The 23888-nt window shown below is 36.8% G+C and overlaps 2 protein-coding genes and 4 long non-coding RNA genes across 8 annotated transcripts; all 6 read right to left on the bottom strand.

Moving 5' to 3' along the window:
- Positions 1–2038: 2038 nt before the first annotated feature.
- On the bottom strand, positions 2039–3432 carry LOC116288223 (uncharacterized). The gene is made up of 3 exons (XM_089027094.1): positions 3322–3432; positions 2859–3085; positions 2039–2439 (listed from the first exon to the last, which is right to left on the bottom strand). The coding sequence occupies exons 1-3, from the start codon at positions 3415–3417 to the stop codon at positions 2427–2429; spliced, it is 336 nt and encodes a 111-aa protein (XP_088883220.1). The 5' UTR covers positions 3418–3432; the 3' UTR covers positions 2039–2426.
- Positions 3433–3885: 453 nt separating this feature from the next.
- Positions 3886–4588, bottom strand: LOC148912866 (uncharacterized). Its single transcript, XR_016119212.1, has 2 exons — positions 4408–4588; positions 3886–4286 (listed from the first exon to the last, which is right to left on the bottom strand). It is a non-coding gene; the product is annotated as an uncharacterized LOC148912866 (long non-coding RNA).
- Positions 4589–6033: 1445 nt separating this feature from the next.
- LOC148912865 (uncharacterized) lies at positions 6034–7071 on the bottom strand. The gene is made up of 2 exons (XR_016119213.1): positions 6867–7071; positions 6034–6431 (listed from the first exon to the last, which is right to left on the bottom strand). It is a non-coding gene; the product is annotated as an uncharacterized LOC148912865 (long non-coding RNA).
- Positions 7072–8986: 1915 nt separating this feature from the next.
- LOC148912864 (uncharacterized) lies at positions 8987–19762 on the bottom strand. The gene is made up of 2 exons (XR_016119145.1): positions 19565–19762; positions 8987–9384 (listed from the first exon to the last, which is right to left on the bottom strand). It is a non-coding gene; the product is annotated as an uncharacterized LOC148912864 (long non-coding RNA).
- Positions 10449–19558, bottom strand: LOC116295695 (uncharacterized). 3 transcript variants are annotated; one of them, XM_089026633.1, is made up of 9 exons: positions 17099–17479; positions 16843–16944; positions 16298–16537; positions 14002–14037; positions 13518–13721; positions 12757–13101; positions 12244–12418; positions 11626–11735; positions 10449–11504 (listed from the first exon to the last, which is right to left on the bottom strand). In XM_089026633.1, exons 2-9 carry the CDS (start codon positions 16903–16905, stop codon positions 11301–11303), a joined length of 1377 nt encoding a protein of 458 aa, XP_088882759.1. In that variant the 5' UTR covers positions 16906–16944; positions 17099–17479; the 3' UTR covers positions 10449–11300. The 3 variants fall into 3 exon arrangements, with proteins under 3 accessions (XP_088882759.1, XP_088882760.1, XP_088882761.1); XM_089026634.1 differs by having other exon boundaries at positions 16843–17480; XM_089026635.1 differs by lacking the exons at positions 10449–11504; positions 11626–11735; positions 12244–12418; ... (1 more) ...; positions 13518–13721; positions 14002–14037 and adding an exon at positions 14657–15901 and having other exon boundaries at positions 17099–19558.
- Positions 19763–21186: 1424 nt separating the features above from the next.
- On the bottom strand, positions 21187–22191 carry LOC116286783 (uncharacterized). The gene is made up of 2 exons (XR_004195991.2): positions 21984–22191; positions 21187–21587 (listed from the first exon to the last, which is right to left on the bottom strand). It is a non-coding gene; the product is annotated as an uncharacterized LOC116286783 (long non-coding RNA).
- Positions 22192–23888: the final 1697 nt, after the last annotated feature.

Raw genomic sequence — 23888 nt, 5'->3', positions numbered from 1 at the left:
TTTGTTTTTGTTTTCTTTCCTTCCCTTGATACATCGCGAACTCACTAAAATCCTTCCCATCAACCACAGCGCGAGCAAGAGAGGCGACTGGGTACGAGCCTGTGAAACTTGCTCATGTAATTACGGACACGAGGAAAAACGCCTGCGCATGCTCTATATCCGTATGCAAATTAGTCAAAACGTCTTCATGCTATCGTAAAAATATGTAAATATGAGTTTCGAACATTCCTGATAAATGGACTTCACAAAATAGAAAAAAGTAGTGTCCATGCTTGAAACTTAAAGCTAATTCTTTCTTATTGTGTTTGTTAATACAGTGCCTTGGTCTCACAAAAGTATTCTCGTGAAATTCTGTGTATACTCTCGGAGAAAACAAACATTTATTTTCTCACTCAAATTCTTCTAAATTCTTAGAAAACAGTGCTGAAATGCACGCGTATTGCGCATAAAACAATAGCAATGCTTAAAAATGGCACTACAAAACAAAAACTCTTAACACAGAAATAAAAAGCGATAAAGCATACTACACCAAGAAAGACCCTACCCTGGATCCCAGAGGGGCCTTTAGTCGAGTTACGAAGCTACGAGGTCGAGCAGCGAAAGCGAAAAAAAATCAATAGAGAAAAGAAAACAACGATGAACCTTTGGCACCCAGAGAAACACCCACGAGCTCTTTAACATTTCTTGACTGTATAGGTATCGTTATTCAGTTGCCACTTTATAGACCTTATTCGTGGTGTGACAATGTTTTCGCAATTCAGTGTGACGAACCTCCAGGAGATTCAGTTTCTTTTGTTTTTACTCTTCGAAAAATTCATGATTATCCCAAAGGATACGAAAGGAATAACGATGATATCCCCGACGAGTTTCAAAACAATAGCTCTTCATTCCCCCAGAGTTTTGTCACGCTGAATTGGGAAAACATTGTCACACCACGAATAAGGTCTATTGTTTTTGAGTTAGCCGAGACTTTTGTACCAGTACAGCTCTAAAATGGCGGGAAAATGAACGGAAAGAAACCAAGGTTCACTTCCATACAAGGTATGCTTACCAAATATGGATATAGAGTCAATGGCCACATGAATTTCGAATGTAAAACTTGGTGGTCAATGTTTACGGTCTTAAGTATTTTGAATGTTTCTGAAGTGTCTTTTAAGTGGTGCGAAAATATATTAATGAGGCGAAAATTAAGTGCCCCTCATAATGTCAATAGAGAGTTTTAGATTGACTTGTTTTCTTCCCGCAAACGGCAAACGTGACCACGTTTTCATAGTTTTCCTGTATTTTACTTTACCTCTTGCAAACTTTCATATCACAAACAAACATTCTTTTGTTTTTCTACTACTTGGACTTTTTTGCGATTCTTTTTCATTAATTTAAAAGGATTTTTCACTGATCAACTGACGTTTCACGTTTGCCTTGAACGTAAATCTAAAACTCCCTAATATTAACGAAATCACTTTACCGTTAAAAATCTTCTTTCGCTGGTTGGGTTCTACGGAGCAAGATTAACAGGGACAGAACCTTTTGTATGGAAGATAAAATCTTTGTTGGAAACACATCTGTTGGCTCTAAAAAGTTTTCTTACTAAATTCAAATTTTTCAAGATCATGTATTTGCGATTTTTAGGCTTATTTCCTTCCAACTTTACAGTTTAATGATTTTAACATGCTCTCACTACCAGCTATGGTAATTTATAAGACACGCCGAAACCTAACCAATTCTACTCGCTTGTATCCTGACATTGGACAACTATATAGATTACGTTAAGTCCGATTTAGACGGTACGATTTTCGCCTACAACAATCGTATACAACACGCTCGCGTCTGTCGTAGGCGAGTTATAGGCTTGATTTACACGCTACGACTCGAGTTGTAGGATGACGTGAGCGTGTGGTATACGATAGTTGTAGGCGAAAATCGTACCGTCTTTATTTGATAATGGCTTTCAAATCAGGCGGAAGCATCCTGTAGTGGTTAGGTGACGTGCTTTAAAGCAGCTCATAGAGAGATGGTGGAAAAAACTATATTGAACAACTTTCAGGTGAATGTTTCATTGTTTACTGCAATTTACTCTTAAGTTACATATTTCATTCAGCGCATACTTAAAGATTATTGGTAATTCTTGATAATCCTTAATAATCTGAACTTCTATGATTCCTATCATTCTTTACTTGGTCCAAGATCTTTGTACGGGATTTCAGGTTCATCTTCAGGCGCATCGCGCTTTCCGTGGCAATTAACCCAGTTACATCGGTACCAGCAACCGTAGTGACAGGAAGGAGTACATCTCATGCCGCAATACTTGTTGCAGACCTTGCGGCAACCGGTTGGATTTTGGCGGCGACGTCGTCGTCGTCTCCAGCCCTCGGCGTCGGGCATCAAGATCACAAAGATCAAACAAAGCAGTAAAAGGAACTTGAAATTCATGGTGTTGATCTGGAAAAGAATTTTTACAAGTTGTACAGATAGATTAATCGCAATCATCCACATAAAAAGATGAATAACAGCGAAAAAAGGACAAAAGTTTTTAGGTTACATAACTTTAGAAAGTTATACATGAGATAAAACTTGCACTGCATTAAAGACCTTTAGCATCAGGTTTACTGTTAACTGCTAGGGATGAGGCAAAGGAACACGCCCGCAAACATGGAGAAACACTCAGCATTAATGAAATTCAATGCTCTTCTAGCAACAACTTTGTTATGGCACCTTGCTAAATGTGTGGAAAGTTTGACGTAAAATGCCTGGCTTCGAAATGCAGTTTGAGGTTTACAGTACACCTAGCAAGACCGTCGTGCTGAAGGTCTCTATTCCAGGCAAATTAAACTCGAGTTGCAATCAAAACATATACTTACGAATGGTTATAGCTTGGTTTTCTTTCTTCCTTTGGATATTCGGCTACAGCAAAGACAGACGGTGCTATCACTGAGACAGTATGCAACTGAGCTACTAATGCTTTAACCAAAAGCTCTATATATCCTCTTGTTTTGTTTAGATAGGTGATCAAACTTACCATCAAGACCACCACGTCCAGAAGTGTTAACATAACGAACAGGGACACTGAACATGTCGTAACTTGTTCCTTAAACAATTATTTGACAAATAGGATAATTTCTTAATTTGTTTAAAAGCATTATTTGGTTACCTATTAGAAGAACTAAACTGAATACAACAAGATTCAACTGTCTTCATAGAACACAGGGGGAGGTGGGGGTTGACTATGGGATAAGAATATCAGGTGTGCTTGTGGTATCTCTTAAGGGTAAAAGTCGGCGATTTGATATCTTTTAGGGTCTTAAATTTAGAATTTCGGCATACCTTGGTATCTTTTAGGGTATCGAAGAAAGGATTATTACGTATTTCATAAATTGATACGGCACTGACAACCGACTGCAAATAACTACAAATTTTCATCGTAGTTCCACGTTATCTAGTGTGAAAATCGAGTACATCGACTTCAACTTTAGTACCAGTAGTATTAAAGTGCACCTAAACCCTACAGGATGCCTTCTTGTCTTAAAAGCCCTCATAAAATAAGTAAGAATAGCGTTAACTATTCTAGTTCGCTATATCTCTTTTCGTTGCTGAGATACTCAATATGACGATATCGTCAAAGGGCGCTACTAAGAAGCCAAAGCACCAAATAATCAATATCTCCACGAGAATTAGCCCAAAATGGCTGAAACTTATGTTGATTATGTTGTAGAGTCATTTAAGCAATCAGTTTGGTATGTTTGAAGGTGTCGCTATGGAAAGACCCTCAAACCAAGACACTTATATATTCGATGAGGGCTTTTAATTCATGAAGTTATCATGTAGGGGTTATAGGTGTACTTTAAAGCAGCTCATAGAGAGATGGTGGAAAAAACTATATTGAACAACTTTCAGGTGAATGTTTCATTGTTTACTGCAATTTACTCTTAAGTTACATATTTCATTCAGCGCATACTTAAAGATTATTGGTAATTCTTGATAATCCTTAATAATCTGAACTTCTATGATTCCTTTCGTTCTTTACTTGGTCCAAGATCTTTGTACGGGATTTCAGGTTCATCTTCAGGCGCATCGCGCTTTCCATGGCAATTAACCCAGTTACATCGGTACCAGCAACCGTAGTGACAGGAAGGAGTACATCTCATGCCGCAATACTTGTTGCAGACCTTGCGGCAACCGGTTGGATTTTGGCGGCGACGTCGTCGTCGTCTCCAGCCCTCGGCGTCGGGCATCAAGATCACAAAGATCAAACAAAGCAGTAAAAGGAACTTGAAATTCATGGTGTTGATCTGGAAAAAGAATTTTTACAAGTTGTACAGATATATAATGCGAAAAGAGGAGAAACGTTTTAAACTTACAATACCTATTTTTTGCAAATTGAACTCGAGTTGCAACAAAACATATACTTACAAATGGTTATAGCTTGATTTTCTTTCTTCCTTTGGATATTCGGCTTCTGCAAAGTCAGACGGTGCTATCACCGAGAGTATGCAACTGTGCTTCTAAGCCTATATCAAGCAGCTCTATATATCCTCTTGTTTTGTTTAGATAGGTGATCAAACTTACCATCACGACCACCACGTCCAGAAGTGTTAACATAACGAAGAGGGACACTGAACATGTCGTAACTTGTTCCTTAAACAATTATTTAAGAAGTAGGATAATTTCTTAATTTGTTTAAAAGCATTATTTGGTTACCTATTAGAAGAGCTAAACTGAATACAACAAGATTCAACTGTCTTCATAGTGTCATTTAAGCAATCAGCTTGTTATTATTGAAGCTGTCGCTGTGGAAAGACCCTCATTTCAAGAGCCTTGTTAAGATAAAACAGGAATCCTCATTTCTTTCTTTCTAATTTTTTTCTTTTCTTCCTTACTCAATAGCCAAATCGTAGGCTATGGGAAACCTCGGGGAATGCAAGCCAAAATCTTGCAACCAGATCACTAGATCACCAGAGCACAAGCTCAGCTAGTCAGTCTTTGCTACCGTTATATGCATAATAACTAAGTAGCGTTGTAAACATTCACTGAACTTTGAAAACAGTTTTGAGTTAAAAATGCCTCAAAATAGCATGAGAGCTACAAATACAGTTACAAATATTATTATGAAAATTAATATACAAGAAATAATTAAGTTTTACTTTCACTTTAAATAAAAAATTCCCTTATTTAAAATATCTCTCCAGATATTGCTTTTGCCTTGAGTAGCTTGATCATAAGGTCACAGTGTTTCCAGACTTGAATTTCTTTTCTAAGCGCCTTCGCAAAAGATATTCTCCATTTAGTGATGTAGTATTCAATATTCTTGTGTCTATCCCAAGAAGTGTAGGCCTTATGGAAATATTTTTGTGAAAGAAATTAAGAAGGTTTCAAATATGGAGCCCTTGCATTGATTTCCTAGAGGAATTGTTTTGGGGGACAAAACAATAGGCCGTCTTTTCTTATGAAAAAAAAATCCATTGTTCTGTCCCCCAGAACCATTTCTCTCGCGACTCAGTGCAAGGGGTCTATTTAGTCGCTGCCGTTTCATTTTCCAACACATCAACCTAAAAATAGCACCTTCTTAGTACCGGTCAGCCAATCAGATCACTTGAAATTAAAGGGGATTACCAGAGCCAAATATTTGGCTAATGAGTAGGGTCTGGGAACGATAATGTATCAGTCCCAGAAGAAGAAAAATGAGGATTCTTGTTTTATCTTCAAGAGTGCCTGGGCGTAAGGGTCTTTCTGAGGCAACACCATCAAACATACGAAACTGATTGATGTATTCTGCACTATAATCAACGTGTGTTTCCGCCATTTTGAGCTAATTCTCGCAGGGATATTTTCTATTTGATGATTTGACATTTTACTAAGATCCTATGAGGACGTCATCATTCAACTTCTCGGCAACGAAAAGAGATATCGAAGAATGGTAAGCACAATTCTTATATTTAATGAGGGCTTTCAAATCACGAAGGCATCCTGTCCTGAAGAGGTTGGGTGTACTTTAATGGAGCTCGTAGAGTGATGGTGGAAAAAACTACATTAAACAACTTTCAGGTGAATGTTTCATTGTTTACTGCAATTTACTCTTAAGTTACATATTTCATTCAGTGCATACTAAAAGATTATTGGTATTCCTTGATAATCCTTAATAATCTGAACTTCTATGATTCCTATCATTCTTTACTTGGTGCAAGATCTTTGTACGGGATTTCAGGCTCATCTTCAGGCGCATCGCGCTTTCCGCAATTAACCCAGTAACATCGCTTCCAGCAAGTAAAGTGACAGGAAGGAGTACATCTCGTGCCGCAAAACGTGTGACAGACCCTGCGGCAACCGGTTGGGCTTTTGCGGCGACGTCGTCGTCGTCTCCAGCCCTCGGCGTCGGGCATCAAGATCACAAAGATCAAACAAAGCAGCAAAAGGAACTTGAAATTCATGATGTTGATCTGAAAAAAGAATTTTTACAAGTTGTACAGATAGATGAATCGCAATCATCCACATCAAAAGATGAATAACAGCGGAAAAAGGACAAACGTTTTTAGGTTACATAACTACTTTAGAAAGTTATACATGAGATAAAAACTCGTACTACATTAAACTGAGACCTTTAGCATCAGGTTTACTGTTAACTGCTAGGGATGAGGAGAAGAAGCACGCCCGCAAACATGGAGAAACACTCAGCATCAATGAAATTCAATATGGTGGCTCTCCCAGCCAACAACTTTGTTATGGCACCTTGCTAAATGTGTCGAAAGTTTGACGTAAAGCGCCTGGCTTCGAACTGCAGTTTGAGGTTTGCAGTACACCTAGCAAGACCGTCGTGCTGAAGGTCTCTATTCCAGGCAAATTAAACTCGAGTTGCAATCAAAACATATACTTACGAATGGTTATAGCTTGGTTTTCTTTCTTCCTTTGGATATTCGGCTTCAGCAAAGTCAGACGGTGCTATCACTAAGACAGTATGCAACTGTGCTTCTAAGCCTATATCAAGCAGCTCTATATATCCTCTAGTTTTGTTTAGATAGGTGATCAAACTTACCATCACGACCACCACGTTCAGAAGTGTTAACATAACGAACAGGGACACTGAACATGTCGTAACTTGTTCCTTAATCAATTATTTAACAAGTAGGATAATTTCTTAATTTGTTTAAAAGCATTATTTGGTTACCTATTAGAAGAGCTAAACTGAATACAACAAGATTCAACTGTCTTCATAGTGTCATTTAGCAATCAGCTTGGTATGTTTGAAGCTGTCGCTGTGGAAAGACCCTCATTTCAAGAGCCTTGTTAAGATAAAACAGGAATCCTCATTTCTTTCTTTCTAATTTTTTTCTTTTCTTCCTTACTCAATAGCCAAATCGTAGGCTATGGGAAACCTCGGGGAACGCAAGCCTAAATCTTGCGACCAGATCACCAGATCACCAGAGCACAAGCTCAGCTAGTCAGTCTTTGCTACCGTTATATGCATAATAACTAAGTAGCGTTGTAAACATTCACTGAGCGCTGAAAACAGTTTTGAGTTAAAAATGCCTCAAAATAGCATGAGAGCTACAAATACAGTTACAAATATTATTATGAAAATAATATACAAGAAATAATTAATTTTTACTTTCACTTTAAATAAAAAATTCCGTTATTTAAATATCTCTCCAGATATTGCTTTTGCCTTGAGTAGCTTGATCATAAGGTCACAGTGTTTCCAGACTCGAATTTCTTTTCTAAGCGACTTCTCAAAAGATATTCTCCATTTAGTGATGTAGTATTCAATATTCTTTTGTCTATCCTAAGAAGTGTAGGCCTTATGGGAATATTTTTGTGAAAGAATTTAGAAGGTTTCAAATATGGAGCCCTTGCAAATATTTCCTAGAGGAATTGTTTTGGGGGACAAAACAATAGGCCGTCTTTTCTTATGAAAAAAAAAATCCATTGTTCTGTCCCCCAGAACCATTTCTCTCGCGACTCAGTGCAAGGGGTCTACTTAGTCGCTGCCGTTCCATTTTCCAACACATCAACCTAAAAATAACACCTTCTTAGTACCGGTCAGCCAATCAGATCACTTGAAATTAAAGGGGATTACCAGAGCCAAATATTTGGCTAATGAGTAGGGTCTGGGAACGATAATGTATCAATCCCAGAAGAAGAAAAATGAGGATTCTTGTTTTATCTTCAAGAGTGTCTGGGCGTAAGGGTCTTTCTGAGGCAACACCATCAAACATACGAAACTGATTGATGTATTCTGCACTATAATCAACGTGTGTTTCCGCCATTTTGAGCTAATTCTCGCAGGGATATTTTCTATTTGATGATTTGACATTTTACTAAGATCCTATGAGGACGTCGTCATTCAACTTCTCGGCAACGAAAAGAGATATCGAAGAATGGTAAGCACAATTCTTATATTTAATGAGGGCTTTCAAATCACGAAGGCATCCTGAAGAGGTTGGGTGTACTTTAAAGTGCATATGACACGAAAAAAATTTAATGTTAAAAATGTGTATTTTATTGTCATTAATAAGAATAACACAGTTAAATTTGTTTCAAAAACGTATTTCTCTAGAAATTCAAGAAAATTTAGCACAAGTTGTGACGTCATTTTGTTTACAAGTCTCCAGATTTAGTTGCAAATACACGAAATTTGTTTGAATGTGGAATCTTAATTTCAGGTAGTACACTTTTCAGTTTCCCAACATTTGAAGAGTACTACGTGAACTATCAAATGAAATTGAATAAAATATGCCCTTTGTAGTTATTTTATACGAATTATAATTTATATTTTGTGCATTACTACTGAATCTAGAGTATGTGTCAACAAAATGACGTCACAAATTGATATTAATTTTCTCACATATCTCAAGAAATAAGCTTTTGAAACAAATTTCATTACGATATATTTATTATTATTAACAAACTATACATTTTAGACGATGAAATGTTTTCGTGTCATATACACTTTAATGGAGCTCATAGAGTGATGGTGGAAAAAACTACATTAAACAACTTTCAGGTGAATGTTTCATTGTTTACTGCAATTTACTCTTAAGTTACATATTTCATTCAGTGCATACTAAAAGATTATTGGTATTCCTTGATAATCCTTAATAATCTGAACTTCTATGATTCCTTTCATTCTTTACTTGGTGCAAGATCTTTGTACGGGATTTCAGGCTCATCTTCAGGCGCATCGCGCTTTCCGCAATTAACCCAGTAACATCGCTTCCAGCAAGTAAAGTGACAGGAAGGAGTACATCTCGTGCCGCAAAACGTGTGACAGACCCTGCGGCAACCGGTTGGGCTTTTGCGGCGACGTCGTCGTCGTCTCCAGCCCTCGGCGTCGGGCATCAAGACCACAAAGATCAAACAAAGCAGCAAAAGGAACTTGAAATTCATGATGTTGATCTGAAAAAAGAATTTTTACAAGTTGTACAGATAGATGAATCGCAATCATCCACATCAAAAGATGAATAACAGCGAAAAAAGGACAAACGTTTTTAGGTTACATAACTACTTTAGAAAGTTATACATGAGATAAAAACTCGTACTACATTAAACTGAGACCTTTAGCATCAGGTTTACTGTTAACTGCTAGGGATGAGGAGAAGAACACAGCAAATCGGATAGGGCGGTTTTGGCCCCAAAAATGGGGCCAAAATTTTGACCCTATAGTGGCCCCCTTAAAGTAGGGCTATTTTGGCACTACCGGTAGGGGCCATTTTTTTAGCTCTGATTTTGGGACTGTTTTAGCTCCTTATATGGGGCTAAATTTTGACCCTAAAATGGCCCCGTGTGAAAAGGGCCATTTTGGCACTTCAGGAATTGGAGCTATTTTAGCTCTGATTTTGGGGCTGTTTTAGCCCTTATGTGGGGCTAAATGCTGACCCTAAAATGGCCCCTTGTGAAAAGGGCCATTTTGGCACTTCAGGAATTGGAGCTATTTTAGCTCTTATTTTTGGGCTGTTTGAGCCCTTATGTGGGGCTAAATGCTGACCCTAAAATGGCCCCTTATTAAGAGGGCTGTTTTAGCACTTCAGAAATGGTAGCTATTTTGGCTCTGTTAGGGCTAAATCTTGATTCTAAAACAGCCCCCAAAAATAGGGCTCCTTTGGCACTTCTGAAACGGTAAACATTCTGGCTCTGAATTTGGGGCTGTTTTTGCTCTTTAAGATAAGGGACATTTTCATTTTTGGCACTTATATTGCAGGTATTTTTTTATGAAAACGGCTTTGGCATATTTAATATTCAACTTAAACATAAATAAAGCAGGACCAGATTTTTTTAATGGAAATTTATAAATCTTTATGTAACCTAATGTAACATGAATAAAAAAACTAGGCATAAAAGACAGTCTACTCTGAATATACCTAAGCAGCATTTACTCAGATTACTTTTTAGCCAATGCAATGCATAATGAATGAAAGTTATCTTTTTAAAATATTTATACATTTTTTCAAGATTGTAAAAAACGAATAGAATTTGTCCATTATTTAAATATGAATATGTTAATATATAATACTTACAAAGAAGAAGGAATTATAAGATGAAAAACTGACTAATAAGGAAAATTGAAATATATATTAAATATATAACTATGTATCTTTATCTAAAAATCTACGTTAATAAGCTAAAAATCTAAATTTATAAAATGGCGCTTTCAGCAACCTGAATGTCTAAGTCTATGTTGTTTATATCATTATAAGTTCTTTTTATAGTCCTTGAGCCTCGTAGACATACAAGTGCAGATCTTAACAGAGAGAAACAAGTCTTGGCCCTAATCCATGCCATTGTTTTGTGGTACTCTTCACCTTTCTTTCGGGCTATCAGTTCAGCAAGCCTGCTGTGATATGTTTTGCATTCTTTACTCATACCTCCTGTTGTACAAAAGACAAGGGGAGTAAATGTTCCATGTTCGATTTCGTTTACTCTTTCGGTGTATTTCCGCTTCTTGTCATTTTCATGTAGCTTGTAGATTTTGGGTAGATCTAGATCTTTGTACGTATCTGCATTTGGGTGACAAACCCTTACGTCAAAAAAGGCAGAACGTTGCTTCTCCCAGAAACCTCGTGCATGGATGTCAAGTCTTGCGTCTGCAGCTTTGTTTGCTCCTTTGCTTAGTTTCTCATCTGAGATTGATTGTAACAAGGGCTATGCTTGCATACTTTTCTCATGAAATGGATTCTATAATGCATTCCATAATAAAATAGTATATAGAATACAATGTAAATGCTGCTTAGGTATATTAGAGTTTACACACTTATTAATTCATATCTAAATTTGATAATATTCCAATAAGAGTGTCAACAGGCACAGGGCTTTTGTTATCTGTGACACCCATTAAGGTTTTTTCTAAAAAACAAAATATTTTTTCCAACTATTGCATCAGCAATCTTGTTTGTGGTGATTGTTGAGAACAACATGCCCTCTGCAGCCACATACATTAAATCTGAATTGTAGAGGTCATTAGCAACTATAATGACTGGCTGCCGCAAACCCTTGATGGCCTCATCCAGTGACTGATGGTCCTGTGAAAATAACAATTTGCAACTTTTTAAAAATCATTTCCTTATCATTGTGTAGGTTGGGAGGGGGGCAATATAGTATATCACCTCATAACACTCAAGGCTAATATTTTATTGCACTTACTGGAATGACCTTGATCACAGCCTCTTCATGATCCTTGTTTTGGATTCCTTTTCTATTTGGAGGCCTCAAGATCATTGAGGCCAACTTCAAGGCTGATCTTTCTTTGAATTCTAAAAAAATATTCAACAAAACAATGTACTAAGAAGCTGCTCATTATCTTTGTTTTCTCTCAATTACCTGATGAGTCATCATTCCTTTTTTTTCTTCTTTTTCATGAATTAGTTTTTTTAAAGTCATAATTTATTTATTTATATTCATTGATTAACTGCCCTATTTCATCATGGTCACTGCAGGGGGACAGAATGGAAACAACACAAAGGGAAAACATGGGAACAAAACACCCATGTCAACAAAATACCATGATTGAAACATAAAATATAATATAGACAAAATGAAGCCAAACTTTAGAAGAGAATGAAGATTTTGTTTGAATTTTCTATTGATTTATGTGATTCTGTTCCCATGTAAACTCACTGTGACATCAGTATGAAATAGGGCAAATAAAGGTATTTTGGGACTCTGGGAATTCATGTAAAACTTGCATTCACAATTCCTCCAAAGAAAGAGGTAAATATGAAGTGGAAAAAATTATAAAGTTAAAAAATGTTTCTGTTTTACCTTCTTCTTGGCATCCACTGTTAATGACAGCAGTCATTTCCAAAAATATTTTTTCATGTTTGCTGTTCTTTTTGGCATAGCTTAACGTCCGGCAGCTCCAAACATCTTTGAAGCTGCTCTTCATCTGGGTCGTCAGGTCTGGATTTCCCATTACTCTTGCAAAGTCAGCTTTAATCTGTTAACAGATATTTAAAAATAAATAAATTTAGACTCATCTCTCTCATTGAAGAGTATTCAAACTGCTAAATAAATTTGCTACATGGATTAGTGAGAGGTAGAAATAGATGTGGAGAACATAACCTGAAATCAAACTGCAGACAGCTATTATTTTTACAGGTTTAGGTCCACTAAAGAAGCAACTGAATTAGATCCAATTAGAAGTTATAAGTTGATTTTATGGAGTAAAGAATCATCAGAGAACCCAGAGAACAAATATTACCCATGCTTTCTAAATTGTTTGAAGGTCCTGATAATTACACATTATCTTGTACACTGTAGCTGATTTACACTTACATAGAGCATACTCTGGACAGGTGGGAACATGTTAACAATTTCTTTGAGAGGCTGTTGCTCAATGGGAACCATCTCTCTTCTTTTTGCATAGGTTCGGTTCATCATTTCTTTTATGTTGCCATGGTCCTTTCTCGTCTTCTTCCACTCCTGCTTTATTGCAAGGATTGTACCCTTCACTTCTTCTTCACTTTGATCATCTGTAGGGACCACCATCCAGGGTTTTTGTTTGGAGAGTTTTGGATTGAGGCTACTGGCTGCTTTTTCTTTTGTACGTTCTGTGTCTTGGTTGGTTCTTTTGAGCTGAAGCTTTTTAAACCGATTCATGATCTTTACTTCAAAGGCCCCCTACATACATAAATGTATATACATGTTAATTGTTGGCAACAATTGGTAGGTTTTATCTAGACAAAATATTTTTTGTCATCAAAATTAATAATTTTACTGTTGACACACTAACAAACCCACTTGAACAAAACTAATCAGAGAATCAATCAGACTATTTTCCTGTATTGAAAGAATGCCAGTTTCAAACAATATGCCATTTTATTTTTCCATTAAAACTTTTTTCATATAGATTTTTCGTGATTTTTGGCCCAGATAGGTTAATTGTTGGAATGTCATAGTAATAGGCACAAGGTTGTCTATCTTAAACATGTGCTACCATGTTCTAGACATGCATATTTACATATACCTAAGTTCTTAAGAAAAAAAATTAATTGCATTACACAATTTTACCTGAAAATGTAATCATATTTGCTTACCCAAGGCTTGGCATCTTTGCTGAGTTGAGGGGCTTTCAAAAAAGGATAAGTTTCTACAATTAACTTAGCCACAGCTTCTCTTTCCCTGATGTTAGGGCTTCGTGTAAAGTTTTGCACACTAGTGCATATATCACGCACCATCTCATTAATGAGGTTTGGGGTGAGAAAATTATTGGCCAGTCCAGCCTCAACAGCACATGAAAACTAAAAATAAAGAATTGGATCATGTTAGTAAAATGAACTTATGAAACTCACATTTTGGGTTTTAAAACAGCTTGCCATTTCAGGATATCAATAAAGTTCTCCAACCCCCACTCTATATATTACTTTAGCTTTTCTTACTTATGCTGTATGCTAGATATAGATAATAAATAACAATATCATCCTCAGGCCATAACAACCATAAGCCAGATTCTTATCAATAAAGCAGATGAGTCCATAACCATATATGATATATTTTGCTGATTGTCTGAAATCTACTAACCCTATTTGGTAGTTTGTAACTTTTCAGCCAATCTACCTGAAATATAATGCATATTTAAAAAAATTAGTAATGTCTGACAATGAGGGCACAATTATTTCACTATATTCCTGGACTAATTAGCTATGGTTTGCCCTTTTGAATGTTGGCAGTGCTTGCCCAAGAGAGAAAAATTAGATTTTTTCCTGTCCTGACATGGGATACTTGACTGCATAGCCTGCCCATGTAGGGGGATATTTCCACTGCCCAGGGGGTTGAGGTCCCTTAGTATTGACCAATACATACATGTGAGAATTCAATAATAGAATATATATAATATTATATGCATGTATTGTAAACAAGAATCTTGAAAATAGTATTCAAAATTCAACTAATATCAGGAATGTGCAAACAATACTATGCATTCAAATGCTCTTGATAATTATAGTTGAATATTTCACAGAATAATATTATTTATGGAAGTATCATGGATTGAACAAAAATGTTTACTATAAACATTTGTTGATTAAAAACACATTTATTTCACAAACAGTAATATATAAAAATATAATTTCTAACTTAGTAGTTTTCATTTTTCAAAATATTGTAGTTATGCAATGAGGCAAAAAGATATATGATAAGATATATTTATGGATTACTTTCGAGCAATGACCTTTTTAAGCATAGTTCATTTTTTTCAATGTCTTTCATGCAGATATATAGTATAAATTAAAATAAACTGAAATGATTGATTTTTAAAAACTGGTGATTACCAAGGCAAATGCTTTATATTACAGAATTTAAGTGCTGGCATAGCTTCTCTGCAGTTGGTCTATCAAGTGGGTTTCTTCTCATGCATGCAAGAGAAATATCAGATAGAAATTCAGAGTTATGTACTTTCTGAACCTGCCTTATTAGGAAACCAAAACTATGCAAATCACTTCGGGGTGATTTCTTTGCAAGGCCATTGATCACCTCTGGTGCAATGTGAGGATAACGTTGAAGATAAATACACTTGTCTTCAATGGGCAAGGATTTGAGAACACAATCTTTGATATCTGGCCTTATTAAAATCAACTATCTTGGGTATGAATGCATCATTGCACATTGTAAGTACTATATTATCAGCTTTCAAATCATCGTGAACTACTAAATGAACAGTCAAATAATGAAGTGCGTCTGCACAGCTAGCTAATATTGCATACCACTGGTGCATTTCCTCACTTAAATTTGAGGTGGTTAAGACAGACTGAATTGTCACTGGCAATTTGAGAACATCTGGTTCAGAGCAAAGCTCAAACATTATTTTTAGGGTATTTTCAGTGCAAACTCCAAAGACAAATGGGAAGCATTTATGTGATAATTGCTGTACAATCTGCACTTCGTACAGTATATCTTTTATCTCAACAGTGTTATTAACATATTCTTTAACAGCGACATAACACTTTGATCCAGATGCATTAAACTGTGTTAGCTTACAAATACCAAACTTGCCCTTACCCAGAACAACTGCACAGCCCTTTTGATCTATAACAAGCTTAAGCTGATTTGAATTGATTCTTCGAACTAATTGGTTACTCAATGCTCTAAAATGTCTTCCAATTGATTTAATTTTTTGAATATTTTCAGTTTTGGTCCTTAATTCCTCAATATTGCTTTTTACTTTTAAGTGAAGCTTTTCATTAACAGATTTTAAGCTAGAATTCTCCTCCTGTAATTTAGAATATTGGATTTTTTTGAAACTATTTTTCTTATCCTTTTGTTTCTTTTTTCTCTGTTTTCGTCGCTGTCTTTCTCTAAAATTCTTTTCTTCTAATTTAGGGTATCTCAGTTCTTTGAAACTGTTTTTTTTCTCCTTTTGTTTTTGTTTTCTCTGTTTTTGCTGCAATATTTCTTTATTAATTGAGATTTTGTGATCTTGATCCTAAAACAAACGAAATACTTTGTGTTACCTCATGCACACAGACAAAGTTCCATACCTAGGCACTTAACCACACACAAAAAATGTGCTCCAGAAGCTATAGCAAGCCTCTATCACATTAGGTGAGGTACCAAGTGAAAGGTATAACTTTATGCTCAGTGAGCCTCCAAGGTATTCCAAAGTATAAATTATACCACTTTGAAAGAAAGTCTAACCAAATTGCACTTAGTACAATAACAAAATTATGTTAAAGATAAAAAAAAAAAAACAAACATGCAAACCATGATGCAGTCATTCGTAGCGTTCTAGCCGGCTTTTGAGGAAATAAATTTGGGAAATGGATATAAGTCTTTAAATGCCTCCCTGATTCAACCACGTACAACACAAATTATAACTTACCTGATAACTCGAATTAGAAGGCATCGGAGTGTTCCTTGGACGCTTGGCCTTGGGCGTAGACGTTTTAGAGCTGTCTACATCAAAAACGGCAGCAGACGAGTTGGACGAGCCGGAGGAGCTGTTTGTCATATTCGAAGTCGTATCATTTTCACCATCTTCGTCATCAGATTCCAAGATAGCTGGAACAGGCCTTTTCCTAGGCAGGCTTCTTGCTGCTGGCTGTCCTTCATCGTCAAAAGTCTATGAAAAAAAAAACCATTTAACATGAATAAACGTAATCGTACTGAATCACTACTGAATCATGAAATATACGAATACGGACTTTGTACTTCGAGCATGCTCAATGCGATTTCTGATTTTTCCCGCCATAACTTGCACGTGACTAGATACTGCAACCGCAAACAGTGCGCTCGAATTTCAGAAAAGAATCAGTAAATTTTACCTCCTCTTCAACAGTAAACATTTTAAAATATTCTTCTTTCTTCTTCTTCTTCTTTTACCAATAATAAGTGGAAAACATTTATATCTATACTAGAAATACATACCTTGCCAGTTATTTCTACCCACGCGCTAATGGCGGCGCGCTTCCGTTTGAGGGACTTCAACATGTCCCCGATTTCCACTCAATTTCCCGTCGATTTCAGCATCTTAAAATAAACCATAAGAAATTAGTTGGCATTTGAAGGAGATAAGATGAGTTCTGAAACACATGAGCTTTGTTTGCAGTTGTTTGAGATGGACCGCCATGCACATCTCTAACTTCTCTATATACCAATAGGCTAACGTAAGCTTAAGATTTACCTTTGAAAGCTTTGACGATTTCTTTGTCCAAACCACGGGACTCCAACAACTCTCCCAACTCACTCACTGTTAGATCTGTGATCTTTTCACTGAGTTCCATATCGATCGGGCAGTGTATATTAGTGATGAACTCACGCGGTCAAGTACTCCTTACAATAAAGCGGCTCGAAGGAAAAGACAGAATCATCACACGAGTCACCAATTTATACAAATCTGGAATTGAAATCTGGAATTTGTCACTGACGCGTCAAATTCTCAAAATTCCTCAATTTGGCGAGAAATAACCTAGCTTATTGAAGCAGAAAGCTGGCAGAGTAAAACTTTAAAAAAAAGATTTGAGTAGTAGATACTTTTATTTAAACAGGGTTATCCTATCAGTAAAATACAATAAATTTACTGTTATCAACAGGAGCCCTAACTAAAGAAAAATAAAACAAAAGAAATAGACTAAAATATTTAAGATATGAAATTAAGCTAAAAACTAACACTAATAATAATATCAATAAACTATACAATATATATACTAAATTTATATACATACATACATATAAACATGCAGAGTAGGATGTACACAAGCAGACACATACATACAATTGATATATGATACAATTGATATATGATAAGGCAGATAACAGTCCATCATTTTATCAAAATATACAGGATAACGAATCTTCACTCGTTGGCAATCCGTCTTATGTCAATCAACTTTATTACGTGAGGTCACGAGACCAAGCGCGCGCTTTTTTTGACTGCCGCGTCGACAAAGAGCTCAAATAGAGGAGATACATCATGAAGATGCCTTTAGCATGCTCTATGTGCGTCTCTGTTTTCTTGACCCTTTCTCTGTTGAAAAACCATCTTGAAAGGTATCATAAAAATGAAGACAACTTCCACATTGTCTGTCAAGCTCCTGGCTGCTCTAAGAGCTATGATGATTTCGAGGGATACAAAACACATTTGCGTAGAAAGCATCGGGACATAATGCACAAGGTAATTGATGATCTAGGACCGCCACACGGTGGACTAGAAATATCAGAAAATCCCTCCACTGATACCAGTAACGAGGAAGCAGGGGACCAAGAAGATTCGTCCTGTTTAGGGCCTCAAGACAAATCTTTCCGCGAAGTACAACAAGACGATATTTACTATGAACAAGACCAAAGAAACGTTTCCGGTGATCGACAGTATGACGTTCTTAACGAGGACACTGTAAGGCGATTGAATACGGCGTATTTGCTTGGGACCAAAGCAGCACACAAACTTACTCAGAGAACGGTTGATTCTGTTGTAGCAAACACTACATCAATTGTACAAAATTCCATCTCGTTATTGAAACAAAATTTATGGAATAGACTTGATACTGCTGGGGTAGACTTTAGAGCGGTTCCAGGACTCCAAGAATATTTTGACGACCTTACTGCTATTGATAATATTATTAATAATCCTTTTCTTGGAGTTGAAACAAAATTAAAGTATTTTAAAATTATCACATATTAAATTGTTACATGTGCTATTTCTCATTTATTGAACATATTAGGTATTTAATTTATGATAATTTTGTGGAATTGAAGTATAAAATAACGAAATTATTTTCTTTTTTTGTGCTCCATCCTCAAGTGTGGTTTAAAAAGTTTGACCAACCATATGGGGACCAAACTGCACTTATGTAAGAGGGCCAAATTAGCTCCTATGATGTAAAGTAGCCTCTTAGTCACCATTGATTTTAGTCTACCATAGGGCCAAAACAGCGCTTGATGTCCGAGGGCCAAAAGAGCTCTTGTAATCTAAATTGACCCCTTATGCCATTTTGGCCTTCCATGGGGCCAAAACAGCACTTAATGTACGAGGGCCAAAAGAGCTCTTGTAATCTAAATTGATCCCTTATGCCATTTTGGCCTTCCATGGGGCCAAAACAGCACTTAATGTCCGAGGGCCAAAATAGCCCTTGCAATCTAAATTGGCCCCTTATGCCATTTTGGCCTTCCATGGGGCCAAAATGACACTAGATGTAATTCTATCAAATTTACACTTGGACAGCCAAGATGCATTTCCCCCCTGATCTGGCCTAGTTGAGGGGGCCAAAACAGTACTGATAGACCCATACCAAAATGGCTTCTGTCGAGCCAAAATGGCATTTTGTTCTATTTTGGCCCTAGCCTGGGCTAAAATAGCACTACTTTGAAAAAGCCAAAATGGCTCTCTGGGGCCAAATTGGTCCTCTCAAATTTACTGTGAAGCACGCCCGCAAACATGGAGAAACACTCAGCATCAATGAAATTCAATATGGTGGCTCTCCCAGCCAACAACTTTGTTATGGCACCTTGCTAAATGTGTCGAAAGTTTGACGTAAAGCGCCTGGCTTTGAACTGCAGTTTGAAGTTTACAGTACACCTAGCAAGACCGTCGTGCTGAAGGTCTCTATTCCAGGCAAATTAAACTCGAGTTGCAATCAAAACATATACTTACGAATGGTTATAGCTTGGTTTTCTTTTTTCCTTTGGATATTCGGCTTCAGGAAAGTCAAACGGTGCTATCACTGAGAGAGTATGCAACTGTGCTTCTAAGCCTATATCAAGCAGCTCTATACATCCTCTTGTTTTGTTTAGATAGGTGATCAAACTTACCATCACGACCACCACGTTCAGAAGTGTTAACATAACGAACAGGGACACTGAACATGTCGTAACTTGTTCCTTAATCAATTATTTAACAAGTAGGATAATTTCTTAATTTGTTTAAAAGCATTATTTGGTTACCTATTAGAAGAGCTAAACTGAATACAACAAGATTCAACTGTCTTCATAGTGTCATTTAAGCAATCAGCTTGGTATGTTTGAAGCTGTCGCTGTGGAAAGACCCTCATTTCAAGAGCCTTGTTAAGATAAAACAGGAATCCTCATTTCTTTCTTTCTAATTTTTTTCTTTTCTTCCTTACTCAATAGCCAAATCGTAGGCTATGGGAAACCTCGGGGAACGCAAGCCTAAATCTTGCGACCAGATCACCAGATCACCAGAGCACAAGCTCAGCTAGTCAGTCTTTGCTACCGTTATATGCATAATAACTAAGTAGCGTTGTAAACATTCACTGAGCGCTGAAAACAGTTTTGAGTTAAAAATGCCTCAAAATAGCATGAGAGCTACAAATACAGTTATAAATATTATTATGAAAATAAATATACAAGAAATAATTAATTTTTACTTTCACTTTAAATAAAAAATTCCGTTATTTAAATATCTCTCCAGATATTGCTTTTGCCTTGAGTAGCTTGATCATAAGGTCACAGTGTTTCCAGACTCGAATTTCTTTTCTAAGCGACTTCTCAAAAGATATTCTCCATTTAGTGATGTAGTATTCAATATTCTTTTGTCTATCCTAAGAAGTGTAGGCCTTATGGGAATATTTTTGTGAAAGAATTTAGAAGGTTTCAAATATGGAGCCCTTGCATTGATTTCCTAGAGGAATTGTTTTGGGGGACAAAACAATAGGCCGTCTTTTCTTATGAAAAAAAAAATCCATTGTTCTGTCCCCCAGAACCATTTCTCTCGCGACTCAGTGCAAGGGGTCTACTTAGTCGCTGCCGTTCCATTTTCCAACACATCAACCTAAAAATAACACCTTCTTAGTACCGGTCAGCCAATCAGATCACTTGAAATTAAAGGGGATTACCAGAGCCAAATATTTGGCTAATGAGTAGGGTCTGGGAACGATAATGTATCAATCCCAGAAGAAGAAAAATGAGGATTCTTGTTTTATCTTCAAAAGTGCTGGGTGAAAGGGGCTTTCTGAGGCAACACCATCAAACACACCAATCTGATTGATGTATTCTGCACTATGATCGGGATACGTTTCAGCCATTTTGGGCTAATTCTCGCAGAGATATTTTGCATTCGATGATTTTGACTTTTTACTAAGATCCTATGAGGACGTCATCATTCAACTTCTCGGCAACGAAAAGAGATATCGAAGATTGGTAAGCACAATTCTTATATTTAATGAGGGCTTTCAAATCACGAAGGCATCCTGTAGAGGTTAGGTGTACTTTAATGGAGCTCATAGAGTGATGGTGGAAAAAACTACATTAAACAACTTTCAAGTGAATGTTTCATTGTTTACTGCAATTTACTCTTAAGTTACATATTTCATTCAGTGCATACTAAAAGATTATTGGTATTCCTTGATAATCCTTAATAATCTGAACTTCTATGATTCCTATCATTCTTTACTTGGTGCAAGATCTTTGTACGGGATTTCAGGCTCATCTTCAGGCGCATCGCGCTTTCCGTGGCAATTAACCCAGTAACATCGCTTCCAGCAAGTAAAGTGACAGGAAGGATTACATCTCATGCCGCAATACTTATGACAAGACTTGTGGCAACCGGTTGGGCTTTTGCGGCGACGTCGTCGTCGTCTCCAGCCCTCGGCGTCGGGCATCAAGATCACAAAGATCAAACAAAGTAGCAAAAGGAACTTGAAATTCATGGTGTTGATCTGGAAAATAATTTTTACAAGTTGTACAGATAGATGAATCGCAATCATCCACATCAAAAGATGAATAACAGCGAAAAAAGGACGAAAGTTTTCAGGTTACATAACTTTAGAAAGTTATACATGAGATAAAACTTGTACTGCATTAAAGACCTTTAGCATCAGGTTTACTGTTAAGTGCTACGGATGAGGCGAAGGAACATGCCCGCAAACATGAAATTCAATGCTCTAATAGCAACAACTTCGTTATGGCACCTTGCTAAATGTTTGGAAAGTTTGACGTAAAACGCCTGGCTTCGAACTGCAGTTTGAGGTTTGCGGTACACCTAGCAAGACCGTCGTGCTGAAGGTCTATTCATCGCAAATTAAACTCGAATTGCAATCAAAACATATACTTACGAATGGTTATAGCTTGGTTTTCTTTCTTCCTTTGTATATTCGGCTTCAGCAAAGTCAAACGGTGCTATCACTGAGAGAGTATGCAACTGAGCTACTAAGCCTATAACAAGCAGCTCTATATATCCTCTTCTTTTGTTTAGATAGGTGGTCAAACTTACCATCAAGACCACCACGTCCAGAAGTGTTAACATAACGAACAGGGACACTGAACATGTCGTAACTTGTTCCTTAATCAATTATTTAACAAATAGGCTAATTTCTTAAATTGTGTAAATGTATTATTTGGTTACCTATTAGAGGAACTAAACTGAACTAAACTGAAGGGTAAAAGTCAGCTTTTTGTTATCTTTTAGAGAGTTAAATTTAAAATCTAGGAATTCCGCATTTCTTATCTCTTAGGGTAACGAAAAAAGGAAGAACCGATCGCTTTTTGTATTTTTTTAAATTTGCATTTGATAAATCGGCGCACATCTTTAATGACATCTGCCCCAAACCGACACACTTGCTGTGTCTAATGCATTACACAAGAATGGTTAGTTAAAAACATGCATATTGTGTATTTTGTAAATTCCCTTTTTTATTCATGAGTTAGCCTTGCTCTGACTTAGATCAGCTCAGAGGTTGTTTCAGGATTCAATGTATGAGTTATCCGTACCCTGACTTAGATCAGCTCAGAGGTTGTTTCAGGGTTCAGTATCTGTAAGTTATCCGTATGCCCTAACGTACATCACCCTAGGAGTTGTTTCAGGGTGCAATCTATGACTTAGCCGTACCCTGACTTAGATCAGCCCAGAGGTTGTTTCAGGGTTTAATCTGTGAGTTAGCCATGCCCTGACTTAGATCAGCCCAGAGGTTGTTTCAGGGTTTGATCTGTGAGTTAGCAGTGCCCTGACTTAGATCAGCCCAGAGGTTGTTTCAGGGTTCAATCTGTGAGTTAGCCATGCCCTGACTTAGATCAGCCCAGAGGTTGTTTAAAATATAAATTAATTGTAAAGTGCCCTTCTTCTTTGTCGAGTTGAACTTACTCTATTATACTGAATCACTCGTTTGATGAATAAACCCGGCACTTGTGATGAATGACGGAAGGTTTTTGTTCAATGGCTCTTGTAGCTTAGGCATTATTCACTTAACAAGCACTTGGACTTGATAGTATTAATGGGTTAACAAACAGAAGAAACAAATAAGCTTGAAGTACTTCAACTTAAAACAACCTCTATCTCTGGGTTAACAAATCTTAGAAGTCATGGCACGGCTATCTCGTATATCGAATTGGAAATTAGCTTATATTAAGGGATGAATATATGTAGCGCCATTTCCAGGAGCTTACAATCATGAATGATTTGTTAGTATGTTAGTATTATGCCTCCAGATTGGGATAGGCTGTTGAACCGGGAGACAATCTCCTACTCTTCACGAATAATTCAACAGGTTTTGCAGAGGTCGAGTAGTAGAACCGATGAACCTCGGGCTTATTTACTTACGAAGCACTTAAATTAAATAGTATAATAAATAGGCAAACGCAGAAAAGCAAATAAGCCCCAAAGTACGTCAACCTAGTAAAACAATTCAACCTCCTGGTTGAGAAATCTTAGAAGCTAGTCAGGGCGCAGCTATCTCGTATTATCGAATTTAAATATAGCTTTTTTGGCTTTGCAGAAAGAGAGAAACCAACTACCTTCGAAAAAAGAACCTTAACTAACTTGTTGGTCTTTGCAATAATGGATTTAAGGGACTGAGAGAAATGACATACTCTACTAGTGATGTCGAGTCCACTGAGGACTTTAATTAAGTCGAGCCATATAAAAGAGAGAAGATATAAATAAGATTCATTCTAAGTTAGAGGTCCGTGGGAATACAGAACTGAATTCCTCGTTCTGTTATCACATTTATAAACTTTAATTCCAA

Source organism: Actinia tenebrosa, unplaced genomic scaffold (genome assembly GCF_029948245.1).
Source record: "Actinia tenebrosa isolate PJP-AT-01 unplaced genomic scaffold, QUT_ActTen_1.0 PGA_scaffold10__47_contigs__length_13832649, whole genome shotgun sequence".
Taxonomy (NCBI): domain Eukaryota; kingdom Metazoa; phylum Cnidaria; class Anthozoa; order Actiniaria; family Actiniidae; genus Actinia; species Actinia tenebrosa.
Note: the sequence above shows the minus strand (reverse complement) of the source record. Positions and strands in the feature narration are given on the sequence as shown.